Source organism: Salarias fasciatus, chromosome 7, assembly GCF_902148845.1.
Source record: "Salarias fasciatus chromosome 7, fSalaFa1.1, whole genome shotgun sequence".
Taxonomy (NCBI): Eukaryota; Metazoa; Chordata; class Actinopteri; order Blenniiformes; family Blenniidae; genus Salarias; species Salarias fasciatus.
The window spans coordinates 24,868,449-24,895,370 of record NC_043751.1 but is presented as its reverse complement, the minus strand read 5'-3'; the positions used below and the strand labels follow the sequence as shown (position 1 = coordinate 24,895,370).

Genomic DNA, 26,922 nt, shown 5'->3' with positions numbered 1-26,922 from the left:
CACGGTCATGTCTTGATTACCGACCGAACGTTAATTACCGGGTAATTTGTCCAGATAAGAATAGCAGCGCACCGCGTCAGGATCAGAATCTCTCCAGATAATGACAACGTGGGCCGCGTTTCTGTGTCACAACTTCAGATTCACTCACGTGGAGACTCTTGTCTATGAAGGCTGTTAACGAAACGTGGGTGAGGTTAATAAAACACTGTTTAGGCGGCAGTGTTTCAAGTGAAAATGTATCCTCTCTTCGTTTTCGTTTCAGAAAAATGTCACATTTACACGGCAGCATTATGAAAAGGTTTTGTGTGCATGGAGGTTGTCAGGAGGAAAACTGAATGAGACACTGTTGAAACCTGGTGCTGTATGTTGGTGAGAGTGGGCGGGCCCACCAGTATTTGTCTTCATAGTGGAAAAAGACAGAATTGTTTTTTCTAAAAGCCACAATTAGTCTTGAAATGAACTAAATATGCCACAAATCACCGCAGATTCTCCTGGAACCTGGTCATTTTAGAGTTGACAGTCACTGTAATAACAATCCAACTTGGTTGCCTGTCCATATGGATGTCCTTGTTCCCCCACTGTTAATGTCTATAGCGCACCGTTTTCAGTGTTTCTATTGTTTCCATGCAAATGGAGGTCATTTTCCTAGCGTTGCCCTATAAAATGGGCAACTTTTTTGCAACGATGTGTTTTCCTTTGAAACACTGTCTTGTCAATGGACATAATATATGTCACATACAGTAAACACATGGTCTGAATATCTTTAAACCTTAAACAGCACGCAGGCTTCTGATTCTTCACAGTAATGATTGTGTTCATTGTCACTGTTTTTATAAAATATCAAGTCAATCCAATGTGGCAGTTTGGGAAAATTGACAGAAATCTGTTTCGATGGCGCATAATGAAGATCTCAGTGGAATTCAGCTTCTCTGAGCTGTGGCTGTGTTTCAGTGGTTCGGTTCAGGAAGGATCCCCCCCAAGTCAGGGTACCACACACTGTCTGCCCGTCTGCCCTGCTGGCACCCGCCCTGCAGCCGGTGGGCGGACCACCGGAGCACAGCTACCAGAAAAAGGACATTGGGAGGCATCCTTCGAAGTCGGCGAGCCGACTGTGCCATTCAGCTGCAGCCAAAAAAGAAAGAGACAAAACCAAACACGACTGTGAGTGTGTGAAAGTTGGTGAATAAAATTATCCCCGTTAGCTCGATGCTCCTTTAGCACGACGCTGGTGGAGCGTTTTGAAGATATCAGCTGGTGAAAAAAGACTCTGTAGAAGCAGATGTGACCTTTCCCAGCGAGGAGCTCAGAGATGCTTGGATAAGTCAGCCAGTGGCGTGAATCAGTGGTGTGATAACGGCGGAAGCTGCTCCTTCTCTCTCTCTGTTCTGTTAACACTGCGGCTCATTTCCACCAAGCCTGAAAGACAGAATCCAAGAGTTTATTTAAATCCTGAAAACAGCTCCAGGGTTGTTTCTTTTTTTTTTATCCACCAGTGACACAGTCTTTAGTTTTGGTCTCATTTGTGGGATTTAACATGTCGTTATTGACAATGATCTCCTGACAGTGTTTGTGTAGGTTACGTGTGTGTGGATGTGTGTCGGAGACAGTGTTTGACTACTTTATTTTTAAAGTAACTTCACTAAAGGAACATCTCCTTCATCCTGCTTCCAACTCAAGATCGGACAACCCAAGATCGTTAGCATTAGCATTAACGTCTGTCCTCAAAAGCTTTGATTAGTATTAGCATGCTAAAATAGCAGCTAGCTTCCCTTTCTCAGAGCTGCGTGCCTGTTGGCAGTTCATCTCAGCTGGTTTGCTGCTGCTTCCTCTCCTTGTCATTGGTTCATAAATCTGTTTAAGATGAGCCAATCTAGATTTGAGATTATTTTCCTCCCATTAACTGATGGAACGTCAGATAACATCCAGGTTATAGAACATCTTCCTGCCACTACTATCAGAATATAGAACGTCTTCCACCTATTGCTATCCAGATTGTGGAACGTCTTCCTCCGACTAACTGATGTAACTTCAGACGAAATGAATGAGTAAATTAATCATTAGACTTACTTACACAGTGTTAACCATCCAGCTAATGCCAATGGTAACGCTACAATAACCATTTTTGAAAGAATACAACATTTATTGTACTAAGTAACCAATTCTGATGAACTCCACGAATTCTAAAAAAAAAAAGTTAGTCAGCAGTTAATATTGTAGCTCAAATACAAACAGAGACAAATATAACATTCCAGTTTCCTTTGTTTTCTTTGGTCCAATTACATAAAGTGCAGTGAAAACTGAAGCAGTGAAATATGTCCTACAGTAATTCTGCCAAGACTGACTGACTGACTGAATCAGAGCGACTGCGGCAGAAGGGCTGGCTCTCGGCACAAACCGTCACCCCCCTCCGCCCCCGTGGGGGACGTCGGCCTCTCGCGCCCTGACTCTGATGCTCCCGCAGAGAATCAAGTAAAAATAGAGCTGTGAGCTCACCTCTGTATGACCACACACTGCTCCCGTTGGCCAGTGTGTGATCAACTCTATGCTAATGCTAATGCTAATGCTAAAGCTGACCACACACTCCTCCGTCAGTCGCTATGAATAATTAAAAATCTCGTTTCTAAAGATGAGGTGGCTGTAAATGTGCCACTGAGACTTCCTACAGGAGGCAGATTCTGTGTAAATCAACAGGTTGCATGATGGGTAAAATGAGGTTGGATGTGAGGTGCAGGGCTGAGACTGAAACTATGCCGGAGTCTGAGAGACAGACTGGAGCTGTTTCTGAACATGTGGCCATGTTACTAATCTTATATAATGAAGTCAAAATCACACCATCTTAATGACCGCAGTGTCACTGATCTCTGGTCTGCTCAGAGCTCAGTGTTTTGTTCTGTCATGATGAGCTAGAAATAGCAATTTGGAAGGTTTCCAGTCAGAGTTCCTTCATCTTGTATTCCTCTTCATCCTGTTCAGGTTTGCTAGATCTGATCGCAGACAGACAGTCAGCTTCCAGTTAACACCTACAGGGCATTTAGACTCACAAGATACCCTCAAACACATGATTTTGAACTTTTAAAGGTAAGCAAGCACAAGCAGAACATGAAAACTCCTCTTAAAGGCTCAGCCCAGACATAAACCTGAAATCTTGACCATGTCCGCCTCCATATTGTTTCCTACTGTATAGAATTTTTTCCCCGCCTCCGGCTAGCGTGTGCTGTTCCCTCTTGAATTTGACAGCTTCTCCGGAAATGCGCACATTGACTGCACCATCATCTGGATCATATGTGGAATTCTTAACCTGCCCCATGACGTAGCCCTCGTGGTCCCAAGACGAAGTAGAGTGGTGTACTTCCTCCTGTGCTCTGTGATGTATTAAAACGTATTGGGAGATGCGTGTTGTCTTTGCACGTCATTTGCATGTGTAGTGTAATTTAGGCTTCATGCAAGCAAAACCCTCATTTCAGTGCTTCTTTTCACCTGTTTTCACCCGTTTTCATAAATCACCTGCAAAATGGACACAAACTGAAAGCTTTGTGTATGATTTCTGCAAAAAAACTAAGGAAATTAGGTGTGTAGTTATCAGTTAATTTGGCTTGTGGGAATGAATATACACAGACCAGAAGGGAGGGAGGGACTGTCCGCCTCAGCTTGAATAGTCCAGTTTTAAAAGCTTTTGTTGAGGTGAAGTAAAAATATCTGCTGCTGTCTTGGTTTTTGTCTCCTGGGCTTCACCCGTCACTCTTCTGGAGCTGTTTGTGTGTTGGCTGGAGCGTGTAGGTGGATGGTGTGTGAGGAGGAGGAGGAGGAAAAGGCTCGGAGAGAGACAGACCGAGAGCATTCATTTTGCTTGGAGAGCTGTGAACCTCTCTAAAGTGCGTTTAACACACTCTGGTGTAGTCTGTAACATGGGGTCTCGAACCTGTTTGAACCCAACTTGTTGGATTTGGTGACCGTGTGGGTTTTTTATTTCCAGTAGGAAGAGCAGCAGTGACCACAGGTTTCTCCTCTGAACTTTCACCCTCTCTTCTTCAATTAAAGTGGCAGCAGACTGCTCGTGAACTAGTTTTCCATCCCATCCCAGCCCGGTGTTTGGTTTGTCCCAGTGTTTGCTCTGGTATTCAGTTTGTCGTGATGTATAATTTGTCCTGGTGTTTGATTTTCTGTGTGGTGTCCGTTTGCCCTGGTGTTTGGTTTGTCCTTGTGTTTGTCCTGGTTATTGTCGTGATGTTTGGTTTGCCTTGGCATTGGTCCCTGTGTTTGCCTGGTGCTTATCCTGGTGTGTGTGGTGTGTGCTCTGGTATTTAGCCCAGTTTATTTTTTCCCCCAAGTACTCGTGCCAGTGTCTGCCCAGGTGTTTGTCCCGGTTCTTGTCCTGGTGTTTGTCCGAGTGTTCGTCCCGCTGCCTCTCTGTGCTGTCCCACTTTCCAAGTATCGATCCTGTCATTGTGCATCAGATCAGATGCTTCCCCTCCACATGGCCGTGCCATTGATTAGCTGTTTGACAGGATGCGTCTCTCTGAGTCTCTTCACTGTCTCTGCATCCTCTTTAAAAGGCTCCAGCATCACAGGCCAGACCGATAAATACCTCAGAGGGGGAGGCTACATAAAAAAGAAAAAAACTTTTACGTACTGGCTCATTAACATGAGTTGACATGAGAGAGCTGAGTCACTGTCGGTTTATCTTATTTGACTTCATGAATATGGAATAATGGGGAATGTGTTTTTCTTTTTCTTTTTTTTTTTTTTTTGCCAGCTTCAGATTTATCTAAAACACAACAGAACCTATTGAATATGTTGGGTTCGCCGCTACCTTTGGTGTTTCCACACTGCTTGTTTACTTTTATGAAATGTTAGATATTGTCTTGTCGCATATAGCTTTGGCATTAGCTGAAGCTTTTTAACAGTCAGTTTATTCACCACTGTTCTGTTTACTAGATGTGGAAAAACTCATTAATCCTGAAGTAACACAGTCCTCCAAACAGCAGCACCGAACGTCTCCCACATGTGCTCTGGATCACACACCAGTAGTTTCTTGTTAAAGTAACTAGTCACCAAAGGTATTTTTGATGCAGTCCTCTGGGTTGGTTAAGCACTTGCCTTGATCTTAACCTAAGTCTTAACCCATCCAAAACTGAATTTATGTCGAAATTGTAACACAAAGTCACCTTTTTTCATACGTTTGGATTTTTGTAGCTTCAAACTCCATACACATCTTGAAGGCCACACTGTAGTTAGTTCTCTCGTCTCACAGCAGAAATGTTTGTGGTTTAAATCCGAGTGTAGATTGGAGGCCATTACCAGAGTTTTCATGTTTGCACAGCAACATTTATAAGTAAAGATGCACAACTTTCATTGTGTTTTGTGGAACGGTGCTTGGAGCCACTGAAAATGTGACCTTTGGCTCCCAAACTGGGACTTTTTGCTCCATCTTCATTAAAATGGGTCAAAACGCAGCTTTTCTGACACTGCTACTGGTCACGGTTCTGCCTGGTCATACTGCTCATATATTTCTGCAGTTTTTGTGTGACTGGACAAAGCAGAGATGCTGTGCTTTCACTTGAAACCCTGAGTTGGATAAGTTGTATATATGAGATGAATGGATGGTTTAAAGTGGGAGTGTGAGCACACCTTCGGAGCCTTCGCAGTTCAGTGAGACCTTGCACGTCACATCTTGGCTGAACCGCGCAGCGAGCCGCGGCGTCAGACTGTGAAGACTTCCAGATGAACCAGGGCGAAAGCATCACGGCGTGAATGGATTGAGGATGTCTGATGTGTTTGAGGATCAGCGCAGACACGTTTGTGTGTTAAATCTGAGCTGCACCGAACTGAGCTTCGTAGCTGCGTGTGAACTGGCGGAGAGAGCAGAGGAGAGGTTACCATGGCGACGCCATGCCAGGAGAAGCTCATGAATGGAAAAGGAAGGGGGTTGTGTGTCATCTAAAACAGGACACGTATCATATCATCCCATTCCAGTGGTGTATCGGTTTGTATGCTTCACATAATGAAATCTCCGCTGTTAGTCTGTTGTTCACAGTTTGAATGTTCTGCCTGTGCTTTCATTGCATTTCTGCTGGAACAACAATTTCCTCCAACAATCCACAAATGTGTTTGTAAATCTTGATTTCTCTGCCTGCAGACTTGATGTGTATAATCCTGATTGGAAACAAAAAGTACTATCAGTCCAAAATACAGATCACATCATCTGTTTAGAAATGTGTTCTGTTTGTTTTGTTTGAAATCTAACGTTCACAAATGAAAGTGTCTCAGTGACACAGAAGATGTGTCATTTGCATAAGATGCACGTATGAACTGCAGGAGAAATAAATGTGTAATGCTTTGTAAGAATTGTGAGAATTAACCCTTTTTTATTCACTCACTGAAATGCTTGAACGTACAAAATTTGAACCCTAGGAAGCCTGTGAAAGACATCTCAACAAACACTTCTTACACAGTCACAAAAGTGAAGAAATTAACACTATTTCTTGCAGTCTATTTATTGTCAGATCTATGGGGAAAGTGAAAAAAACCCCCCCGACATTACTAATTTCATCGTTTATAGCTGACAAATTCATTCATTCATTTTCCGCCGCTTCATCCCTTTCGGGGTCGCGGGTGGCTGGAGCCGATCCCAGCTGCTGTGGGCGAAGGCGGGGTACGCCCTGGACAGTTCGCCAGTCTGTCGCAGGGCTGACATATATAGACAAACAACCATTCACTCACACATTCATACCTAGGGGCAATTTAGGGTGATCAATTAACCTACCATGCATGTTTTTGGACCGTGGGAGGAAGCCGGAGTACCCGGAGGGAACCCACGCACACACGGGGAGAACATGCAAACTCCACACAGAAAGGCCCCGAGCCCCGGCCGGTATTTGAACCCAGGACCTGACAAATTGTTAAATCAAAATGTTTTTGTGTAGCGCTTTAAAATGAAGCATCCAAAATCTCTTTATGATAAGATTTATTTGAGTGGCGCCACAATATTTTTCCAACATCATTTGACTTTTTGCACTAGCTGTGAGCACGATGTCTGTTTTCATGTAGATTTATGAAACGTTTGAAGCAGAAAATTCATGATTTTTCTTTATTCACAGTACCAGCTGTGAGTTTCAAGCAATCTTGTGATTAACTTATCAGAGTGTCTAGATTGTTTAACTCATGGGTTTGGAAACAATTAGAAAGATATAACACTCCGTTTACTCAGCGTTTCAAGTGAAAAAACATTTTTTGCGTTTTCGTTTCAGAGAAGTTTTACGTTTACAGAGCAACGTTTTTGAAACGATGTCACTTTACACCGAAACTGCAGAAACGCTGAAAACAATGTCGTCTAAAGGCTGGGTCACTAGTTGGTGCCATTGGTTGTTTTTGCAATGAAACCACACACGTGTGCAGAGAACAATACGCTATAAACATTAACAATGGGAGAACACACACATTCATATGGACAGGCGACCAAGTTGCATTGTTATTACGGTGTCTGTCAACTGTAAAACTACCAAGTCCGGGAGAATGTGACACTCTGGAGGAGAACATAGTTGTTTTGTCCATCTACTGAGCATGTAGTGTGCATGTGAAGTGGCAAAGTTTCAGGAAAGTTGCATTTTCTTCTGTTTCCATGGAGACAGCATTGGAGCATTTTCAAAAAGTTCCCCCCCGGGGGCTGTTTTCAGTTGCTGCCATGTCAACGAAAGCCTAAAACACAGCAGAGGTTTTGCATTTTCACTGAAGAACACAATGCAAACAGGTCTTAAGTAAGATCACCTGCACAAGAAAGGGTTAAAAAGTAAAGCGATGCAGTCTGGGAGAGATAGAGAGGTTTATTTTGTTCTGTCTGTAAAACCTGAACGACCCTCTTCATGAGAGCAGAACAAGCGGTTCACTGTGAGTGGAAAAGCGTCTTTTTTCTTCTTCTGTGGAGTTTTCTTGGCAGCATTCCTCCGGTGAAGGAGAGCTGATAGAGAAAAAGCTTGTGAAGATCTGCTCGACCTCCCGACTCGCTGGCTGCTGCTCTACAGCCTCTGCTGGGCCCTGAAGTGGGGGCTTTGAGACCGGGGGTCTCGTCTATGTTGGACAAAAGCTGCACTACACACACACAGCGCTGCAGCCAGAGGAAGGACACAGCAGCTACTGAGGCATCGAACACAAGAGGTCCACAGAAAAACTATTTAACATTCTCACACGATTAAGTTGAAATGATCAGAAAAACATCAAAATGACGATAAGCACATTAAACAGCTTTATCATCAGACGTGGTCGGCCAGATGAGGGTGATGGATAAATGTTCTGAAGCAAACAGTTTTCTCATCTCATGATCGCAAAATCCAGAGCATGAACTGTTTTCAAACTAATGCAAATTTCGAGAAAATCCAATTTGATGGAGTGCAGATGGTCCTTGGGGCGATATTGCAAAGACAGTTATGTAAGAATTTAAAGGGAGAAGAAACAAGGATTTACAGAGGTGAACTGAGTTAATCCTTCAATATCCTTTTTCCCTCCTTTTACATCTTTAATTCTCCGAGCTCCTTTAGAAAGAGTGTGGGTGTAGCTTCCATTGTCTTGGGATTACTGTGCGTCTGTAGGATTTTATTGTTTGCTGAGACATTTTGGGTGGAGCTGCTGTTGTGAGCCAGCCATCTTTTCCTCCGCAGGCCCACAAGAGAGTTTTTTATGGCAAATTTATCATAGATTAAAGGGAGCTGAACTTGTGACATCGCTGATATTAAGGTCATGTCCCACGACACTTTTACATCGTGGACACGACTGATCTAAAGCTGCATAGTTTTTAGTGTTTCTTTTGTTTACATGTAAACTGTCACTGTTTCAAAAAAGTACGAAAGTTTTCTGAAAGGAATACGTCGAAACTTTACGATTTCACTTCTAATTTGTGAATCGGAGAAGAAATAAGGAGTTTACCAAATATGGTCACTTCCTTCATAATTATAAATCTGAAAAAGTCTGGACTTTAGCATGTCTTGGGGTATTGTTAATTTTATTTGTCCAAAAAATAAAAAAGTAAAGTCTAATACAAACCAAAAGATGACTGAGAGGAAAACAAATAAAGAAGTGATGCAGACGGAGGTGGAGAGGCGTATCATTGTTCGGTGTCACCTCTCATGTGAATACTGCTCACGCCTCTGAAAAGGTCGAACTCACGAGTTTCATAAACTGGTCACGATGGGAGGGAGAGACCGTGAGACGGGAGTCAAAAAAACCTCGTGATGAGTGGTCGGACTGACGGCCGCGGTGCGGACGGCAGCTGTGTTCCTGTTGTTTCATGGGTTAAAGTTTGGGCTCCTTGTTGACTCTTTAGACCCTGAGCATCTCGTGGTGCGACGTTCCTCCACCACTTCCAGTTCTGACCAGCACTTCGTTGGTACTTTGAGTGTTTGACGAGGTCAGCTTCATGACCAACAAACTCTGAAGTTCCACAAGTTTCTGTCTCAATGTCTGCAGCGAGTTGAGGTCACTGTACTGAATCTGCCCATGGTCAGGCTTCACCCCCCCCACAGACATCCAGTTCAAGAGGTTCAAGAAGCCTCAGACTGACAGCTGCCATGCAAAGCACTCAATAATCCCTCCGTTGGGTCAGTATTTTGCTTGAAGCCAGTAGATCGAACCTGCAAATCGATCTACTGGCCTCAGTGCAACTAAGCAGCGGATTCCTGTAGCATCACATACAACACTGTCATTTCAAGACTCTTTTACAGAGAAAAACAAAGAATTCCACATGAGCTGGTAGAGGAAACAGTGGAAAGGAAAAGTAGCCTTTATACAGGAAGAAACTAAGTCATCTTCAAAGTGGCTGAAACAGTCACATTTGTCCAGTTTTCTGACTTCTAACATCAACTTTAAGAACTAAACATTCACCTGTGGAGCTGGCTCTGTGTAACTGATTGATCACTGTTTGACTGATACCAAAGAGATTGTGCTGAATCTGCCGGACTCGGTCTGAGCGGAGTGATCAGCCTGAGAAGAGCAAGTTCCTGCAGGACGTGACACCTTCCCGTCCTCCGTTTGGCGGAGCTTTACTCCAAAAAACTTGAGCCGTCATGATCCGTGTTGTTTTTCAGGCTGCAGGGATCTCTCCTTGTTAAGTAGTGGCTGCAGGTTTTCACACACACAAACACACACACACACACACACTTCACCGGCAGCCGCTGGAACTGACTGCCAGCGGCGTCTGGGTTCTGTCTCTTTAAGGGTGTCGGATAAAAAGCAGCGATTATTCTGAGTGACTGCCAGAGAGAGAGGGAACAGTCATGGAGGTGAAGGTGGTGGTGAAGGTGATTTACACGCGCAAAGTTTCATCTGTGCCGGCAGCTTGAGTCCTCATTTTACTTTTTCTCATATCAGCAGCTTGATTTGAGTCTGTCATGAGAACTCTTCTTGTGGGTATTGAACATTTCTGCGTACTTACATCTAGAAGTCACTTCCTAAAAAAAGATGGTGGAGTTATGCACAAGATACTGCGAATAAAAATTAACTGCTGACTTGGGAAACTCACTCCTGCTTTGATTTTATTGATCTCAGTTAATTGGATGTGAGTTAATTCACTGATATAATCTGTAATTTCCTTTTCCTGTTCCTCATTCTTGTGGAAATAAAAGCCCCGTTTACTCTGCAACGTTTCCAAGTGAAATGTGAAAACTTTCACTGTCTTGGGGGTCTGTTTACACAACAGTGGTGTTTGGAGCCTGCATACATGTGTGCTTGGTTTCATTACAAAAACAGCAAACTGCGCCAACTCCCTGCCTGGCATACTAACTATGGTACATTGTTTTCAGTATTTCTGCCGTTTCTGTGGAAACGGACATCGCCTGGAAAACACTGCTGTGTAAACAGGTCCAAAGGTTCCAATCATGAAACGAGTGAGAGTGCTGAAGCTGCACAACAGACACTTCTAGCATATATAGATGCTGCAACCACATATGAAAAAAAAAAAAAATCCTTTGTTTTTCTGTATGTTAAATGAGTAGCTTCCAACTTGGGCTTCACCTTTAGATGCTGTCTACAATCTGCAGTAAAAAGGTTTAAACATGAGGCATCGAGGCTCAACAGAAGCTACAGAGCTGGATCCACCAACACATAAAACAGGCCTGATTATTATTATTTGTTTATTTAATCAGGTAAATCTTCATTGAGATACACAATCTCTTTTTTTTTAAGAGGGGCCTGGCATGGCAGCAGCAGGCAGTCCCAGTGACAAATACATTCACACTTAAATACATTACAAAAAAAGAAAAACCCAGGTGATTCTGGTACCCTTGTACTAGAACCACTTCTCAGTGAGTCGGTGCATTGCTGACATGTCTGCGTACCGCAGACACGTCCTCCATCGCGTTGTCCCAGCTTCATTAGACCTTCGTCTTCTCGGCTCCTTTTTGTTTTTACAGAGGGAACTCGGTCAGTAAGCATTCACATCGGCTCTGGCTTTGAACGCTTCTTTGTTCTCTCGCAAAAGAGGACTGGGTGTCAGGAGTGTTTTAGTAGTTGCTCAGCCTTGAAGAGGAGGAACAATGTAAACTTTGTGATGCTTTACACATCTCACTGACAGTGTTTGGCTGGGTACAGTGAGTTCTGAAAGTAGGCCAGTTCTCAGTTACTTCATCGGTTTATTTGGATGCCTTTCAAAAAATATTTCAATAAAAATGCTTCCAGAACAACTGAGCTAGTTGTTTTTTTATTATCCATTGTTTTAACCTGAGTGCTCACATGTAATTGAATGAACCGATAAAGCCTTGTTGGCCCTGTGGCAGTAATGCCATTCTAACCGACTCCTTGGTTACAGTCACTGGATTTCCATTTGACTCATTACTTTCTCCAGTTTGAGGTAATTTTAGCAATTGCGAAAGCTAAAGCTTCCCTCCTCACAGTTACGATTTCACAAAACCCCTACTTAGTATAGTTTATCATGAACTAACTCAATCCCCATGACAGCAACATGAAATATGTCCTGGTTTAACTAACAGTAGCATTAGCATGTATCCATAGTAGCTGAAACTCATGAAGGTTTATCAAGTTTAGCAGGAAGCCTGATAACGAGCCACTCATTGCACTCAGCTGTGTTGAAGCAGGGAGACCTGGAAAGCATGCAGGGCTGCTGCCCTCCAGGATCGGTTTGACACCTCTGATCTAGATTATAGAATACCATCATCCTACGAACAGATGTAATTTGGGATTAACCGAATGAGTGAACCAGTCATTAAAGACCCACTCCAGTGAACATCATGTTCTTCACGTTGTTTACATGTTCATGCAGCATTTTTCCGATCTCCAAACAGAGCTGTGAGACTGCAGGCTCGGCCGGTTAGCGGGCGAAGCCCCGAACAGAGCCCAGACACTGCGCGCTAGTTGCTGTTAGCAGGGAAGAAGCAGCACAATGCCTTCAGGTCACTGTGAGACAATCCACCGACGGCCATGCCGAACCTGTGCAACCCGGAAGTAGTGGAGAGGCGAAGGGTGGTCGGCAGAACCATTGACTGAGAGATGTAGCTGTAAGCTAGTGGGAAGAGCTAGCTAATAGCAGAGGGCTTCTCCGGCGTGAACGGGGGAGGGCGCAGAGCAGCGCTGACTCTGCTCACAGCCCAGAGGCGAGTTGCTATTGAGCTTGTGGAGCTTTGCAGATACAGGGTCCTGGAAAATGGCACAGGTTTAGTGATTTTGTCTAAAAGCTTCCCAATCACATTTAAACACTACTGAGAACGCTTTAAAATAATAACTACGAAAGAGGATTGGAGTGGGACTTTAAACTGTCCCAGCTTGGCTAATGTGTCACAGTTTTTCCAAGTACAACTACTTTTCAAGAAGTAATGAGTAATGAGTAAACGTCACCGATCGCTGACATCAGAATGCAAAAATGCTTCTGCAGATTGTTATTATTTTTAAGGTTAAGCACAGTAAGCAGCATGCATGATGTAATGAAGTGTGTGTGTGTGTGTGTGTGTGTGTGTGTGTGTGTGTGTCTCGTTCTGCTCGTTGCCATGGTGATTGCAGGTTGCTGTCCAGGATGGCGGGGATGAAGGAGCAGCAGTTTACGGAGGAGAAGCCCCTGCTGCTGGAGCAGAGAGCAGCCGACTCAGACATGGTCAGTCCTCTTTGTTTACTGCCTCTTAACCCCCACCCCCTCCACCCCACCCCTATCCCCGTAACCCCACCCTGTGTGTGTGTGTGTGTGTCTGAGCGTGTTCGTGTGGCTGCTTCTTCAGCGTATTCACAGAACGAGACCCTCAGCAACCTCTTGGACAAAGACGTTTGTGTTCATCAGCTGTGTTACAATGAGACAACGATCCCGCTTTGCTAGCGGAGGATGAAATGAATGAAATTCATCCAGCTGCGACTCTCAGGAACAACACCACGAGATGATGGGCAGGGTAGACGGAGAGAGAGGTGGAGGATGGAGAGGCAAAAACAGCTAAATGTGTAGTAGGCGATCGCATGAGCGTCACTTATTCCAGTCCTCTTATCCAGTAAATGGACAAAAGGTTAAGGCTGAAGATCATTCTCAGTGCAGAAAGGAGGAAATCCAACAAGACAGTGTCCTCTGGAAGCAACAGCTAATGGCTAATTAAAGGAGACCTATTATGAATTAACTTTCTTCTTGCGTCTCGTGTTAAACAGCTGTGATGCAGTACAGGGTGGGGACAACAGCCTAAGCAAAAACTATGGATTTTTGGGGTCTTGCTGCATGTTGACTGACATGTTTGATGTAACTTTGAGTCGTAGGATATTTTACGCAGCGTCTCCATCATGAACCCTGTAATCTGGACATTTGCTGAAGTCACACCAGTTAGTAGGAGGAAGATGCCGCATACTCTGGCTGTCACTGGAGGGCGAAGCTCTATAATCTGGACGTTAGCCATTTGGAGCTGTATGAGCCTCCTCCTTCAGCACCATCCCTTTTTTTGTAATTTGACACCAGGTAATTTTGCACACCTCCAAATCTATATACAGGTCATCCTCCAGCATCGCTGCCTCTTGTAATTTGACACAAGCCTCTGACCACACCTCTCAATCTATAAATGAAATAGTTCTTCCAGAAACATTCCTTATTGTAATTTGACACGCCTCTCTGTAAACATCACTACCCACATAGAGGTTCTGCACTGTTTCTTCTTGTAATTTGGCACCAGCCTCATTTCCTTGAATCTGTGTCAGGCCTTGACCGTTTGAAGCTGAGCATCTCCAAAACTTCATATGTGTCAGAATCGGCATCAGGTTTATTGCCAAGTACAGTAGCCTATGCAAGGAATTTTCTTTTGGTGGTGGTGCAAAGAAAAAAAAAAGGCACAAGTATAAAATATAAATAGAGGGAATTGAGAGAGAAAGAAATACCACAATAGCAATAACACGATAAATATGACGAGGATTTGCAGAATTTACATAAATTACAAAAATGGATGTCTGTACAGAGTAGAAGCAATAATGGGTCCCCTTTAAGTCTTGAACAGGATTCTGTTATTGTTTCTATCGACTGCATGAATGATTAAAAGAGCAGAAAAGGAGAGACTCAGAATGATGCTGAATGAGAGAAAAAGACTCATTGTGAGGAAGACGTTGTGTTAAAACAAACATCATTACTTAACAGAGAAGGATGAAAACAAACACAGTCTCTTGTTTGAGCTGCGGGAATCTAACCGAGCCTGGGGTTAAACAAAGCCACCATGACTCACTGTGGCAGACTGTCAGCGTGGCCGTGTGGAAGCAGTGGGTCAGGGTGTTATGACTCCTATCAGATGCAGCGCAGCGCTAACGACCCGTCCTGCCATCGATCCTGCAGAGGTCGCTCGTTACGACCCGCGGCTCGTAAATAATCGAGGCCATCGACTCGCTGCCGCGTCGATCCACCGGTACACGTCTGCGTGACTCAACACGGAAGGAGGTTTCATGGGTCTCTCGGTTTGTCTGCAGCGTTTCGACCTTTTAGGACAGATACTGACTGACTCATAAACTAAACTAATACAGCGATGTCCTCGTGTTGTGGCGTCAGAGCCTTTTCAAAAAGACGAAATCCACTGGGAGGCAGTCTCAGATGTAGTCTGTCTTTATATGTTCAGTCATTTCAATTCAGTTTCAATTACATTGCACCACTTAAAATACACTCTGACAGAAAAAGAAACCAAAGATTTTATGGGACTAGACTGAGGCTCCAATCAGGATCTGGCAGGTAGGTTCAGAGGAAGGAGAGCAGGAGCAGCGGAGTTCAGTGGAGAACATATGATGAGCAATAAAAGAGGAGAAGGTTCTTTAAAAATTGTCTCCAAAACGTAGAAGGGCCTGTTTACATGACGTTTCAAGTAAGTATGCATTGCTTTTGCGTTTTCATTTGAGAAAAAAACTTTCATGTACACGCCAACCTTTTGAACACAGTGTCAATTTTACACTCGAACGGCGGAAACGCTGAAAAAGATGTAGTTTTCATGTTGGGCCACTAATGGGTGCTGTTTTTGTTTTCGTTACAAAACCACGCACGTGTATGCAGAGAATGAGTCACTAATAATGCATACATTCTTATGGACAGACGACCAAGTTGGATTGTTATTATGGTGACTGTCTACTCTGAAACTACCAAGTCCAGGAGAATATGGACTGGGAGTCATGCCAGTCTGAAGGCAAACATTGTTCCTATATCGTCCAACTACTGAGCATGAAAAGAACAAATTAGCATGCACAGTCGCTACATTTCAACCGTTTTAACCGAGATGGAACATTTTCAAAAAGTTTCACCTTGGGAGCATTAAAGTTGGCTCCCATCAGAGTGGTCATACAAAAAGGACCCCCAATACGCCACAGAGGTTTAGCATTTTCTCTTGAAAACTTGTAAACGAGGCCTGGAGTTATAGCAGCTTCACAAGAAAAAGGTCCTGAACCAGCTCTCACTGTAAGCTTTATGAAGTAGAAAAGTGAAGGTCTAACCTTAAACGTAGAGACTGTGTCAGGCTCCCGAACTGAAACTGGGAGCTGGTTCCACACGAGAGGAGCCTGATAGCTGAAGCCTCTGCCTCCCGCTCTACTTTTAGAAAACCGAGCAACCACCAGTAAGCTACACTCTGAGAACCAAGTGTTCTGCTGGATAATATGGGACTAACAGCTCTTTAAGGGATGATGGAACCTGGTAGTGAAGAGCTTTATAAATAGATATAAATCATGTATGTAAATGTCACATATTTACAGGTCGTTTCCATGAGGCTACATATGTTTTTCAGGACTTCTTGTGAGGATGAGGAAATGTTTTTGTGAACGATCTGTTCTGGTCTCCATGTGCTCTGTCTGCCCCGGTTGTTTCCCAGTAACTGTCTTGTTGTGCTTGTTGTTTCGCTACGCAGCAGGATAAAGGAGAGGAGGCATCAGGGGCCAGCCCCGCGCCCCTTAACAACCCCCCTCCCCCCAGCCGCCCCACTCACCGCTGGCATGTCATCGCACGGCACTGGCTCCGCCAGACCCGCCGTCGGACCAGCGGGGTCCTCCCGGTAACTACCAGAACAAGCAGAAACATGTGACTGCCAGAACACAGAGCCAAACACAGCACACGGTTAGAAGAACCTCCCAAATTTCACCTCGCGCACTCAATAAGCAGTCACCATTTTATCTTCATCTAGTGGATCAGAGACCAGCACGATGGAAAGAAACAAACCACCACGAAGAAACACGGTCGGCCTGATCAACATCATGTGTGTAAAACTATAAAGAACATGCTCTGAAATCAAAGCAAAAGCAGCACGTCGAAATGAACAGCAGGTGAAAAACCAAACTACTCAGGTCAGCTTTCAAAATCCAACCTGATTTACTCCTTTTGCATTTTAATAAGTCAATGAAAGCTATTCTTTTTAGATACAGTTGAAACAAAACTGCTGTTTACCAGTTCTTCATGTAGCTAACTAGCTTGGCGTAAACTCTACACTATGCTATGGAGCTTTTTTTTTAAATCACCTACTAAACAAAGTAGTAAAATCCTCAAGGATAAGAAATCCGTTGATAAAAAGAATGCCCGTAGAGTCCATTTAGCTTAGCAATTGAAATTTTTTTGTATTATGACATCAATTTTTATGCTTTGGCGTCTAAATCAGTCGTTAAAGTCGATAAAACATAATCGCGAGATTAGCCCTTTGAAATGAAACTTTAAGTTCGTCGCATAGCTAAGTAGTTGAGCGTAAACTTGGCTATTGGAATAGCGGAAAAGATTGAAATGTACCAGGTAACAATAGCATGTGGTGGTAACCAACCAACCAACAAACACAGCAGTGGAATTCTGATGAAGAAGAAGAAATGCAGACTGCGCTCAGGCTAGTTAGCTTAGCATTTTCTTTGATTGTAAGTTCGATGCTTCAGTTTATCAACAAGTCCGTTAAATAATAAACTAATATACACGAGAGAGAGAGAAACAACTGCACTCAGGGTTAAGGGAAAATAAATATGAAGTGATTATTATAAAAAGGATGATTTGATGAATAACATGAATTATAACAGTAAAAACTATTCAACATTAAAAACCAATTACATGAAATCCTACCAATTAAAGTTTTTCATTAATAGAAAAATGTCAGTGACACAGCAGGGACGGTTCCTCAGGCTTTATTAATACACACTTCAGGACTGATGAGTTTCATTTAAAAGAGAGGAAAAAGTGTTTGACTGAAGCTCACGCTGAGACTGGGAGCCTGCAAGGAGCAGCTCTTCATCATCATCACCATCATCATCAGGAGCTTTAAGAAAGAGAAGAGTGCCACCTGCTGGTCCGACCACCGCACTGTCGTCTCTGACGCCCCCTCGCCCCCCCTTTACCCAGCCTGACTCCTCTCACAGTGAACAGCCACGTGAACCGGAGCTGCCCGGCTCAGTCTGAAAAGTAATCAGAGTATTTCACAACTTCTTACCTCAGTGGTTCTCAGCCTCTGGCCGTCGCAGAGTCCCTCTGTGGATGGAAAACATTTGATTTTTTTTTTTTTCGATTTTGCATCTTGGAAATTTCTAAAAAGTAAAAAATGAATAATGTAAACACAACACTGAGACCTGAGTTGAGATATCGGTGATGCTGACACGACAGCTACTATAACTAGTAGCAAGCAAATTAGCAATAGCCTGAATGAGAAATGTCACGTTAAAATTGGCTTTATTTTGAGACTGGCATCATCAGTATTGGTAGTAACTTCTGACTTAAATGAAACCTTAAAACTTCCGTGGATCTGGAGCGCCGGGCAGCTTCAGGTTCTGTGTAGGCTGAGATGTTTCTTGTTCTTCAGGCGTGTCTCCCGTCTCACTCCGATTCCTTTTCTTTTCCAGTCTTCTCTCCGATCGTCACTCAGACTCGACCTTTCCTCGCTAACCCGCCGCTTCTCCTCCGCCTTCCTCTGTGTTTTGCTCTGTGTTTTCTTCCAGAAACGTCTCCAGAAACCTTCACAATCTGCTGCATGCTTAATGTTCTCGTGGTTTCAGAAGTTCCTGCTCTGAGCCGACCTGAAGTCTGCAGAGCACGAATGAATCACACAGACCGAAAACTCATTCGATAACTCTGATTTCAAATCTTCAGTTGTTTTGATTTCCTAATTCATCTTATCGGTAATCTTTTCTTGAAGGCAGAGTTCATAGTTTTTCCACACGTGTCTGTAAACAATGCAAATAACGTGTATTTTAAAACATTAAATTGTGTCTTTAGTTTAACAAGGAACTTTCAGAATTATAATTCAAAGTCTTTTTATTGAAGTGCAGTGATAAAGTATCCAAAAATAAATCAAGAAAAAAATATTGTTTTAGCTAGCAGCTACTTCCGATTGAACCTCTTCTCATACAATCACCAAATAGAAATGTAAAACCGATTTTATTAAAGCAAGTACAAAGTAAACATGTGACAATTGTTTCCAGACTTAAACTACACGAAAACATGAACTCCTCCTTTGAAATGAGTTGAGCCAAGATCCTGTAAAATATGAGCACCTTCCTCCTGTGAGACGACATTTATTCAAGTCTTCAAGCTCTTTCACATTCTGTCCTCCATTAACTCCAAAGAGTTCCAGAGCTGCAGAGCTTTAACCGAGCTGGGCAGCAGCTATCGCTCTGACAGGAACCAGATGGCCACCAGTCAGAGTGTCTGAATTTTTACACTTATCTGACAGGAGGGGAGCCAAACTTCTGTCTGACAGAGTCAGACTCACCTCAGGGAGTCAGGCTGACATCAGGAAGTCGGACTAAACTCAGGGAATAAGTCTCAGGGAATAATAACACTTACCTCAGGTAGTCAGATTAACTTCAAGAAGTCAGACTTACCTGGAGAAGTCAAACTCGTGTTACTTAGGCCAGACCTTTAAGAAACATGCCTTTGCAGACCCCTGGCTCATCATTTAGATGTGTATAGTGATGATTTGTGTTGTTGCAATGAGGGAACTGGCTCTAGCTCTCTGTGTCATCATTTAAACGCCATCTTTTCTCACTTTTTACTGCTGTGTTGTTTCCAGTTTCCCACACGTGCTACATTGAGTCTTTGTAAATTCAAAATTTGTCTCAAACTGATTTAATGCAGATTAATTAAAATGCAAAATATCCCAAATGCATTGAATATCTTTAAAGGGGGTATTCCATTAAATTCACACACATTCAGTTTATTAGCCAAGTTAAGATTACAGACTCTGTAAAAACAGCAGCACAGTTTAACTTCCTCTGTTGCTATTCATTCTGTTCTCTCCAGCTTTTACACCTTTGGCAACGTAATGACAGCTTCTACCACAACGCGTTGTTGTGTGTCTTTCCTCAACAGCTGCCAAAAGCTGAAATCCTGCAGAGTGCACCTTTGAAGAAGCAGCTCAGATTGCAGACAGCAACACAACATAGGATGACTGACAATTTCAGCTTAAAGAAAAAGACAGAACGTTCTCCAAGAGTCCAGCTTTATCATGCAGTTCTACTCATCACCACAAGAGGGGGCAACTAAACCATGTCACCAACAGGTTCAAATTTCATATGCAGAAACTATAAGGAAGGTATAGTGAATAAATAATGATATATAAGTAAATACATTTTATTATAGTAATCATGTTTTATATTATAAAAGATAAAGTATAAATAGATTCATTCATTCATTCATTTATTGTTTATTTCATTCTTTGAAAAAAAAATGAAAAGGAGCAGAAAGAAGTAAAACTTATAATGTCTGCCCCTACCAACACAAAATAATTGACAAAACAACAGTTTACATCAAGATTTGATTTTAAACATAACCATCCCACAAGAAGATATTTACAAAATCAAAATATTATAATTTCGTATTATACAGTAGTATCATATCTTTTTAATAATTGTTCTTTTAGACATTTCTTGAAACTATAAATGGACTGAGACATTTTAATTTTAGAGTCAAGATTGTTCCTTAGACTGATTCCTTGGATTGTGATACATCTGTGATTAACAGACAGACAGACAGACAGACAGACATATAGATTCCTTGAGCCTTCAAAAATATCTTGAATTTGAAATTTCTGGTATTTCTTTATCTGACAAACACATGTTTACAAGTGTCTTGATCCATTTCAGTTCACTTCAGTCGAACTAGAAAAAAAAAAAAACTATCAGTGAGGGTTTTTCTTTTCTTATCTGCTTCCTGAGGAGCGGTCCCCCTATAAGTCCCACAATTTATACTTAAAAATTAAAAACCACTGGAATAACCCCTTAAATAAGCCTAGAATCAGAACTGTGCAACAAAACATCCTTTTTTTTAAAATTTTGCTTTGTTTTTATCTGTTGTCGTGGATCTCAGACACTTGTGGGAAGCTGAGCTTGTTCCTTGTCTGTGGTTTGGCCCTGCAGTGCTCAGCTGGTGTTGCTCTTCTGTCGGCTCCACAGTGGATGCTGTTCCCTCTGTCGGTGTGTGAGCTCATGAGTTCAGGCTGCTCGTATTTGTTCTGTTTTAATTGTTCTGTCTTCCTGTCCACTCCTCTCTCTGCAGGAGAGCTGTGAGCAGCTGATGCCGGTGGGGGACTGGAAGGTACGAAAGGATGATGGAGCTCTCGTCTCCTTGTCTCTCCTCTTTTTTTTTTCCCCCTTTTTTATTATGAGTTTCTGAGTTCTCCATGTTTGCTTTTTCAGTTTGATGAATCCCGTCTGAGTCATATTTGATTTCCAGAGCCGAATATAGCAAAGATGATGGAAATCAGTTGTGATATAGTGACATGAACACAAGCCTGAAAAGATTCTGAGTTTTTTTTTTTTTGTGTGTGTGTGTGTTTTTTTCCTTTTGTTCAAAATTCACAGGATATTACAGCTTGGCCTCATTATTTGTGAAATATCTGCAGATACTGAAACGTCAAACAAAGATTTAACATGAAGACAGACCTCTTCCTAAGCAAGCTCTGTTTCTTGTTATTTTTGAGAAAAGAAATCCTCCTAAAAACAAATCTGAAGCCAGTTTTTCTACATTGTCCAGTTACATACTAATCTACAGTAGAACTGTATGAGTCACAAGTCTAATAGGTGCGGAAGTTATTGAACTCCATTGATTGCAAATTGCAAAAGAAAAAACGGGTAGTAACGGAGATTTCTTGGTTAAAAATCTGTGGTCTTGTGTCATAGAGTGAGAGGGGTTTGGGGATGGTGTAGTTTTTAGATTAGTTCCTCCTGTAGACTCTGGAGGCCGAAGTCATGGTTGAGTTTGAGCCATAGAAACAGAGAGCGAAAGGACAGATTACAGGACAGACAGACGGACTCGCTTTTCACATGCGATGGTGGTCATTTTGGTTAGAATGGAGGCTTCAGCTGATAATCATGCCAGCGTTTGCTTCTCCAGGCTGCATCTTTCAGAAAGTTTCATGCAGCATTACAACATGAGTTTGATGAGTCTTCGCACATGTGACGGGGTTTATTTTAATCAGACGTGTTGTGGGCGTCAGACAGCAGCCGCTTCCCATGAAACACCTCTTCCTCACACCCGGATCATTCTCACAGCTGCACACGAGGTGCAGGATGGGGCCTCGCTTCTCCAACCAATCCTCCAGTTCTCTAAACTCTGAAATGTGTCACATGCCTGTTCCACACGGTGAATATGGCGTGGCCGCGTTTCACCCAGACGTCTCCTCGCTGCCTGGTTCGCGATGCTCTCGAAACCTGTTTGTGTGAGGAAGAAGCTTCACGCTCCTTCAGCTTGACTGATACGGTTATTTTTAAAACCTTGTCATGGATATCTTACTTCATTATCCTGCACGCAGCTTGAAAGTGAGGCTTTTTTTTTTTTTTTTCCCTGGCTGTGTGGATTCACGCAGCTCCTCTGGTGCCTGTAGGGAGTTCACAGTGTGGAACTTAAGAAGCTTATGAACAACATGAGCAGGCTGCATCGTCAGGAGAATCTCAGAGAAACTGAAAGTCGACATCTTCTCGATTAACCCTTTGATTCTGCGTTGCTGCTTTTCACTGATTTGTGTCAAAAAAAGAGAAGAAAGAAAGAATCTGGTTTGAAAAGCCTGTATCTATTCCACAAGTCGAGGTCTGGTTTAGTACGTATATCTGGATCCAGTTTCAGGAGTTAGGGATTTATTTAACAAGTCTCGGTCTTCTTTTTAGAAACTGGGGCTGGCTTAATGAGTCTAGGACTGGTTTAAAGAGTCTTGGTCTAATGTAAAGAGTTCAGGTTTAATTTGCAGACTCTTGGTCTAGTTGAAAGAGTTGGGGTCTGGTTTAATGTTCAGCTTTGAGAGGAGAGGCCTGATGTACAAACCTGACAGATTTCCACTGAGGGACCGTGAGTGAGGCCTCGGACCCCCACCAGCTCCCCGGTCCACCATGGCAGCCCCCGTCTGAGTACACACAGTTTGGCTGAACTATAAACAGAGCGGGTGAAATGAAAAGAAAGACATTTCCTAAGGGGGATATTAAATTATGCTTTGATAAAATATTCTTGAAAATAAATGGTGGTGGGATCAGTGTGTTTCTGTTGTCAGTGTGTTTGTGTTAATCACACTGCAGCAAAGTGACAGGTGTCCAATTTCCACAGAAGAACAAATAAAGCATCCACAGTGCAGAAAGAGGAAATTAAGAGCTGTAAAGCTCCCCGATATGAGCAGGCGGGGGTCTGAGTGTGTGTTCAGTGTCTCTGCCGCCGCAGATTGTGTGTTTAGAGCAGACAGTGCTGATGCAGCGTCAGCAGGGAGAGAGTTAATCTCACACAGAGGGAGAGGAAGAGTGGCGTTCGGAGTGCAGTCAGCACTGGGACTTCTGTCAACAGGAAAAAGAGGGGATGGACGGAGAGAGAGACAGAGAGAAGGGGGAGGCAGGACAAAGGCCCAGTCTGCAGTCAGCATGATGGACGGCCGCTCTCCATCGCAACCATGTGAACGCGCACGTACGCTCCTCACTCTCCTCACTCCACTCACTCTTCTCACCCTCCTCCTTTGAATAGAGCACCTTTCTCCCTCTAACATCCACAGTATAGAGCGTCTTCCTCCCTGAAGATTTAACTTCAGAGGATATTTATATCTCCTGCCGTCTTCTGTTCCAATTTACAGTAATCTGGAGAAAGAAGAATCGTTATTAGTTTCACAGATTACTCTTCAAATGAAGTTTTCCTGTTTGGATGAAGTGGGGCAGTGGTGGCCTGAAGGCCGGAGGAACAGACTTAGAGTTTGCCTGGGCATGACCTTTGCTCCCATCTGCGCTGTAATGTGGCCGCACCACTGTCCTCAAAATAGGATTGGCCAATGTGTTGAACAAGGCATTTTCCCAAGATGATCAATAACATATGATCAGTTTATTAATGGTTATTTAGAGCATTTCATTTAAAAGGAAAAAAAGGTCAGAAAATGATGGTTCTGGCAGTTGAGTCCTGATGCATGTTCAAAAAAAAAACAAACAAACAAATATTTGGCCGTATTTTGGGAACAGCAGATGTTTTGTTTCTGCCAAAAGCCTCAAAAATAACGAGGTCGCTGACTAGAAGAGAGGAGGGCGAGAGAGGGAGAGAGAGAAAACAGAGGATGGAGGGGGCCGCTGCCCTATAGATGACTGACAGAGCGAAGCAACCAATCGCATGCAGGGACGCAGCGCTGCGAGCCAATCGTCTCCTCCGGTCTCCGCCCTGTTTGCAGATCAGATGCCTTCAGAGTCGGAGGGGGGAGGAGGAAGGGGGGGCTGGGGGCAGCAGCTTTAAGAGAGCGTCTGCTCAGCAGACAAAGACTCTGCCGCAGCTTCAGCCTCAGCACCGGCTCTGCATCCCGCAGCCCCACCAGGACCTAGTCCCTTCCCACAGGAGAGGCCTGGCTCGTCTTCATCCTCCTCTTCCTCCTCTTCTGCGCCGTCTCTGAGACCATCCATCATGCCTGAGTGCTGGGACGGGGTGAGTTCGCTCACCGCCCTCATCCTCACACGTCCTCCGCCGTTTTCTTTCGATGCCGCCGAATCGAATTCTCTGCTGCATCCACGTTGCCATGGCAACGCCGCATCCTCATGCGGAGCAGAAAGTGCGGAGTCAGTGCGGGCGGATGGGTCACCCCGCCATGGTGGCCCACTGACACAGTTACTGATGGCACTCTGACACACATCCTGCGTGGCATTAATCCCGCCGCACGCCGCGCGTTTGCTGCAGTGGGAGAGAAAAACATGGAGTCACGTCCTCGCTTCGCCCTGCGGGCGCTGCGTCTTCCTCCCAACGGCCGCTTTGAAGGTCAAGAGGAAGAGTTTGTGGCGCGTCGCTGAGAAAGACAAAGCCTCAAATTAGAGAGATGATAACACGCCGCGGCTGGAATAATGCGGAGATAATCCAGATGGATTAACTCCTAATTGTTGACAGTGTGATGATCTGCAGGCTGTGAGACAGAGGAGAGATTATGAAGGAAATTATGCATCCACACTCCATCACACAGGCTTAGTGTTTTGCACCGTCAGCTCACAGTGTGAAGGACATTGGTTTGAGTCCGGGTCACTGACGGTTACATCTGTTTTTATTTGACTTATAAATGAAGTTGTGCTTTGTCTTGAGATTTCTGTTGTCATTTCCTCCTGATGGATGCATTCATCTAAAAATATGAAAATCTGTGTTGCGTTCAGGCTCCTGTGTTGTTTGTAATGTATACGTGTGTGCGTGTGTGTGATGACTTCCACATCTTTCAACATATTTTGTTGACTGAATTATGCTTGATTTGGTTGGCCAAGTGATTGTTTCTTGTTGTAGGTCCAATTCTGTCCACATGTCAAAGTGTCCTTGAGCAAAACACTGCTCCCAACGGATGCCCTGAGCTCCTCGCATAGCAGCTGCCTGTGTTGGTGAATGGGTGAACGTGATTAACAGTGACTGCTCAAGTGTTTATAAATTAAATCCATTTACCTCTTTATCATTTTAGGTGTTTAGTACTGAAATTCACATACATTTCATTGAAAAGTTGAAGCGTGTTTATTCTCTTTATCGTCTTTCAGAAAATTGATTTTCACTCTTTCATCAGTCTCAGATCACTCATTCAACTCGCTCATTCAGGACACAAGCCGCAGTAATATCCTAATAGACACAGAAAAAAACGTTGACTTGATATGTTGTGATGGTATAACTGGATGTGACGACGTATTTTTAGAATCCAAAGTCCTTCAGTGACACTTTGTGGCTGAAAATGACTGAAGGTGTGAGAGGATGATGTTGGATCTGTGTGTGGAGGATGTAAACAGAGTGTCAGCGGGCGGATTAACGCTCCATAATCCTAAAACACACACCGTTGAGTCCGTGTGTGTTTGTGTGAGTGAGTGCGCAGCTCATGCTCACACACACCTCCATTTTGAGTGTGTCTGGCTGTGGATGCAGACAAAATGTGGGTCAGCGCTCGCTCGTCTGTTTTCCTGCTGCAGCTTTTTTTTTCATAGAACACACCAGAACTTCTATAATCCGGGGATCAACACACTGATGCTGCGGATTCATTCCTTTTTAGTGTTTTTGCTTGATTTAGAAACCAGAAATGTACAACAGCTGCCGTTACCACCTATTAACCAATCTGACCACGATGCATCTCACAGAACTATTATTAAGAAGAAAACCACCCAGAATTCAGTCCTCCGCATTCATTGCTACATCATCTGCTGCAGTTATTATTATTTCTGAAGGATTTTTATTAATGTTGCTTTAATAGTGGAATGACCAGAAAATAGTATAATAACTTACAGTAAATATTTATACTTAACTTTACTAATACTTATAGTATAAGTACATTTTTTAATAGTTTTGGAAAGTGATTATTTTGTTGCCTTTATTAGACCAAAATTCAGTCGCTCCAGCTAATTCTAGTTTGATATTGTTTTTGTATTATTTCCATTATCATTGGCTCCCTTGTTGCTAGTTCATATAAACATTATTTTGGCCATTGTAGTAATGCTAAACTGTATTCTTAATTTGAAGCACATTTGAACAGATTTAAAGCGCGCTTAATACAGTACAGTATTAAACGCAATTTAATACGGTTAAATACAGTAGTAATCGAGATTTGTACTGTAGCAGCCTTCTGTGGTCATAGAGTGACATCTGGTGGTCACAGGTGGTATATATAGCTATAGTTACACATGATTTCTTTATGTCCATTTTTGTCCAGTCTAGCAGCTTTAGCTTTCGATTATTCTGCTGTTTAATCATTACATTAGCATGTGATGGCTGTTTTATCCGACCTTAAGACTTGGGGAGGTGGAGTTGATTCAGACGAGTCCATCAGGCCGCAGATTCCATTTGACTCTGCTGGTTTTAGACGTATCATTTTCTGCGCTTCATGTTTGTTCTCTGTCTTTCAGGAACACGATGTGGAAACCCCCTACGGGATGCTGCACGTCATCATCCGAGGGGCCCCCAAAGGCAACAAGCCGGCCATCCTCACCTACCACGACGTGGGCCTGAACCGTGAGTGCACACAATCACACACACACACACACACACACACACACACACACACAGCCTCTGAAACATGAAGACAGTGTGTTTCTCTG

The 26,922-nt window shown here is 43.3% G+C and overlaps 1 protein-coding gene across 4 annotated transcripts in view; it reads left to right on the top strand.

Moving 5' to 3' along the window:
* The window catches only part of ndrg4 (NDRG family member 4), a 40,132-nt gene that overhangs the window by 5,438 nt on the left and 7,772 nt on the right, over positions 1-26,922 (top strand). For 2 of the 4 annotated variants that reach the window (XM_030096816.1, XM_030096815.1), the window contains exons 1-2: positions 24,233-24,307; positions 26,731-26,836. In XM_030096816.1, coding sequence (XP_029952676.1) covers positions 24,287-24,307; positions 26,731-26,836 — 127 coding nt within the window. In that variant the 5' untranslated portion in view covers positions 24,233-24,286. Of the gene's footprint in view, positions 1-12,996; positions 13,088-16,325; positions 16,470-20,932; positions 20,972-24,232; positions 24,308-26,730; positions 26,837-26,922 lie in introns of those variants that run through there. The other 2 variants (XM_030096813.1, XM_030096814.1) reach the window with 2 other exon arrangements.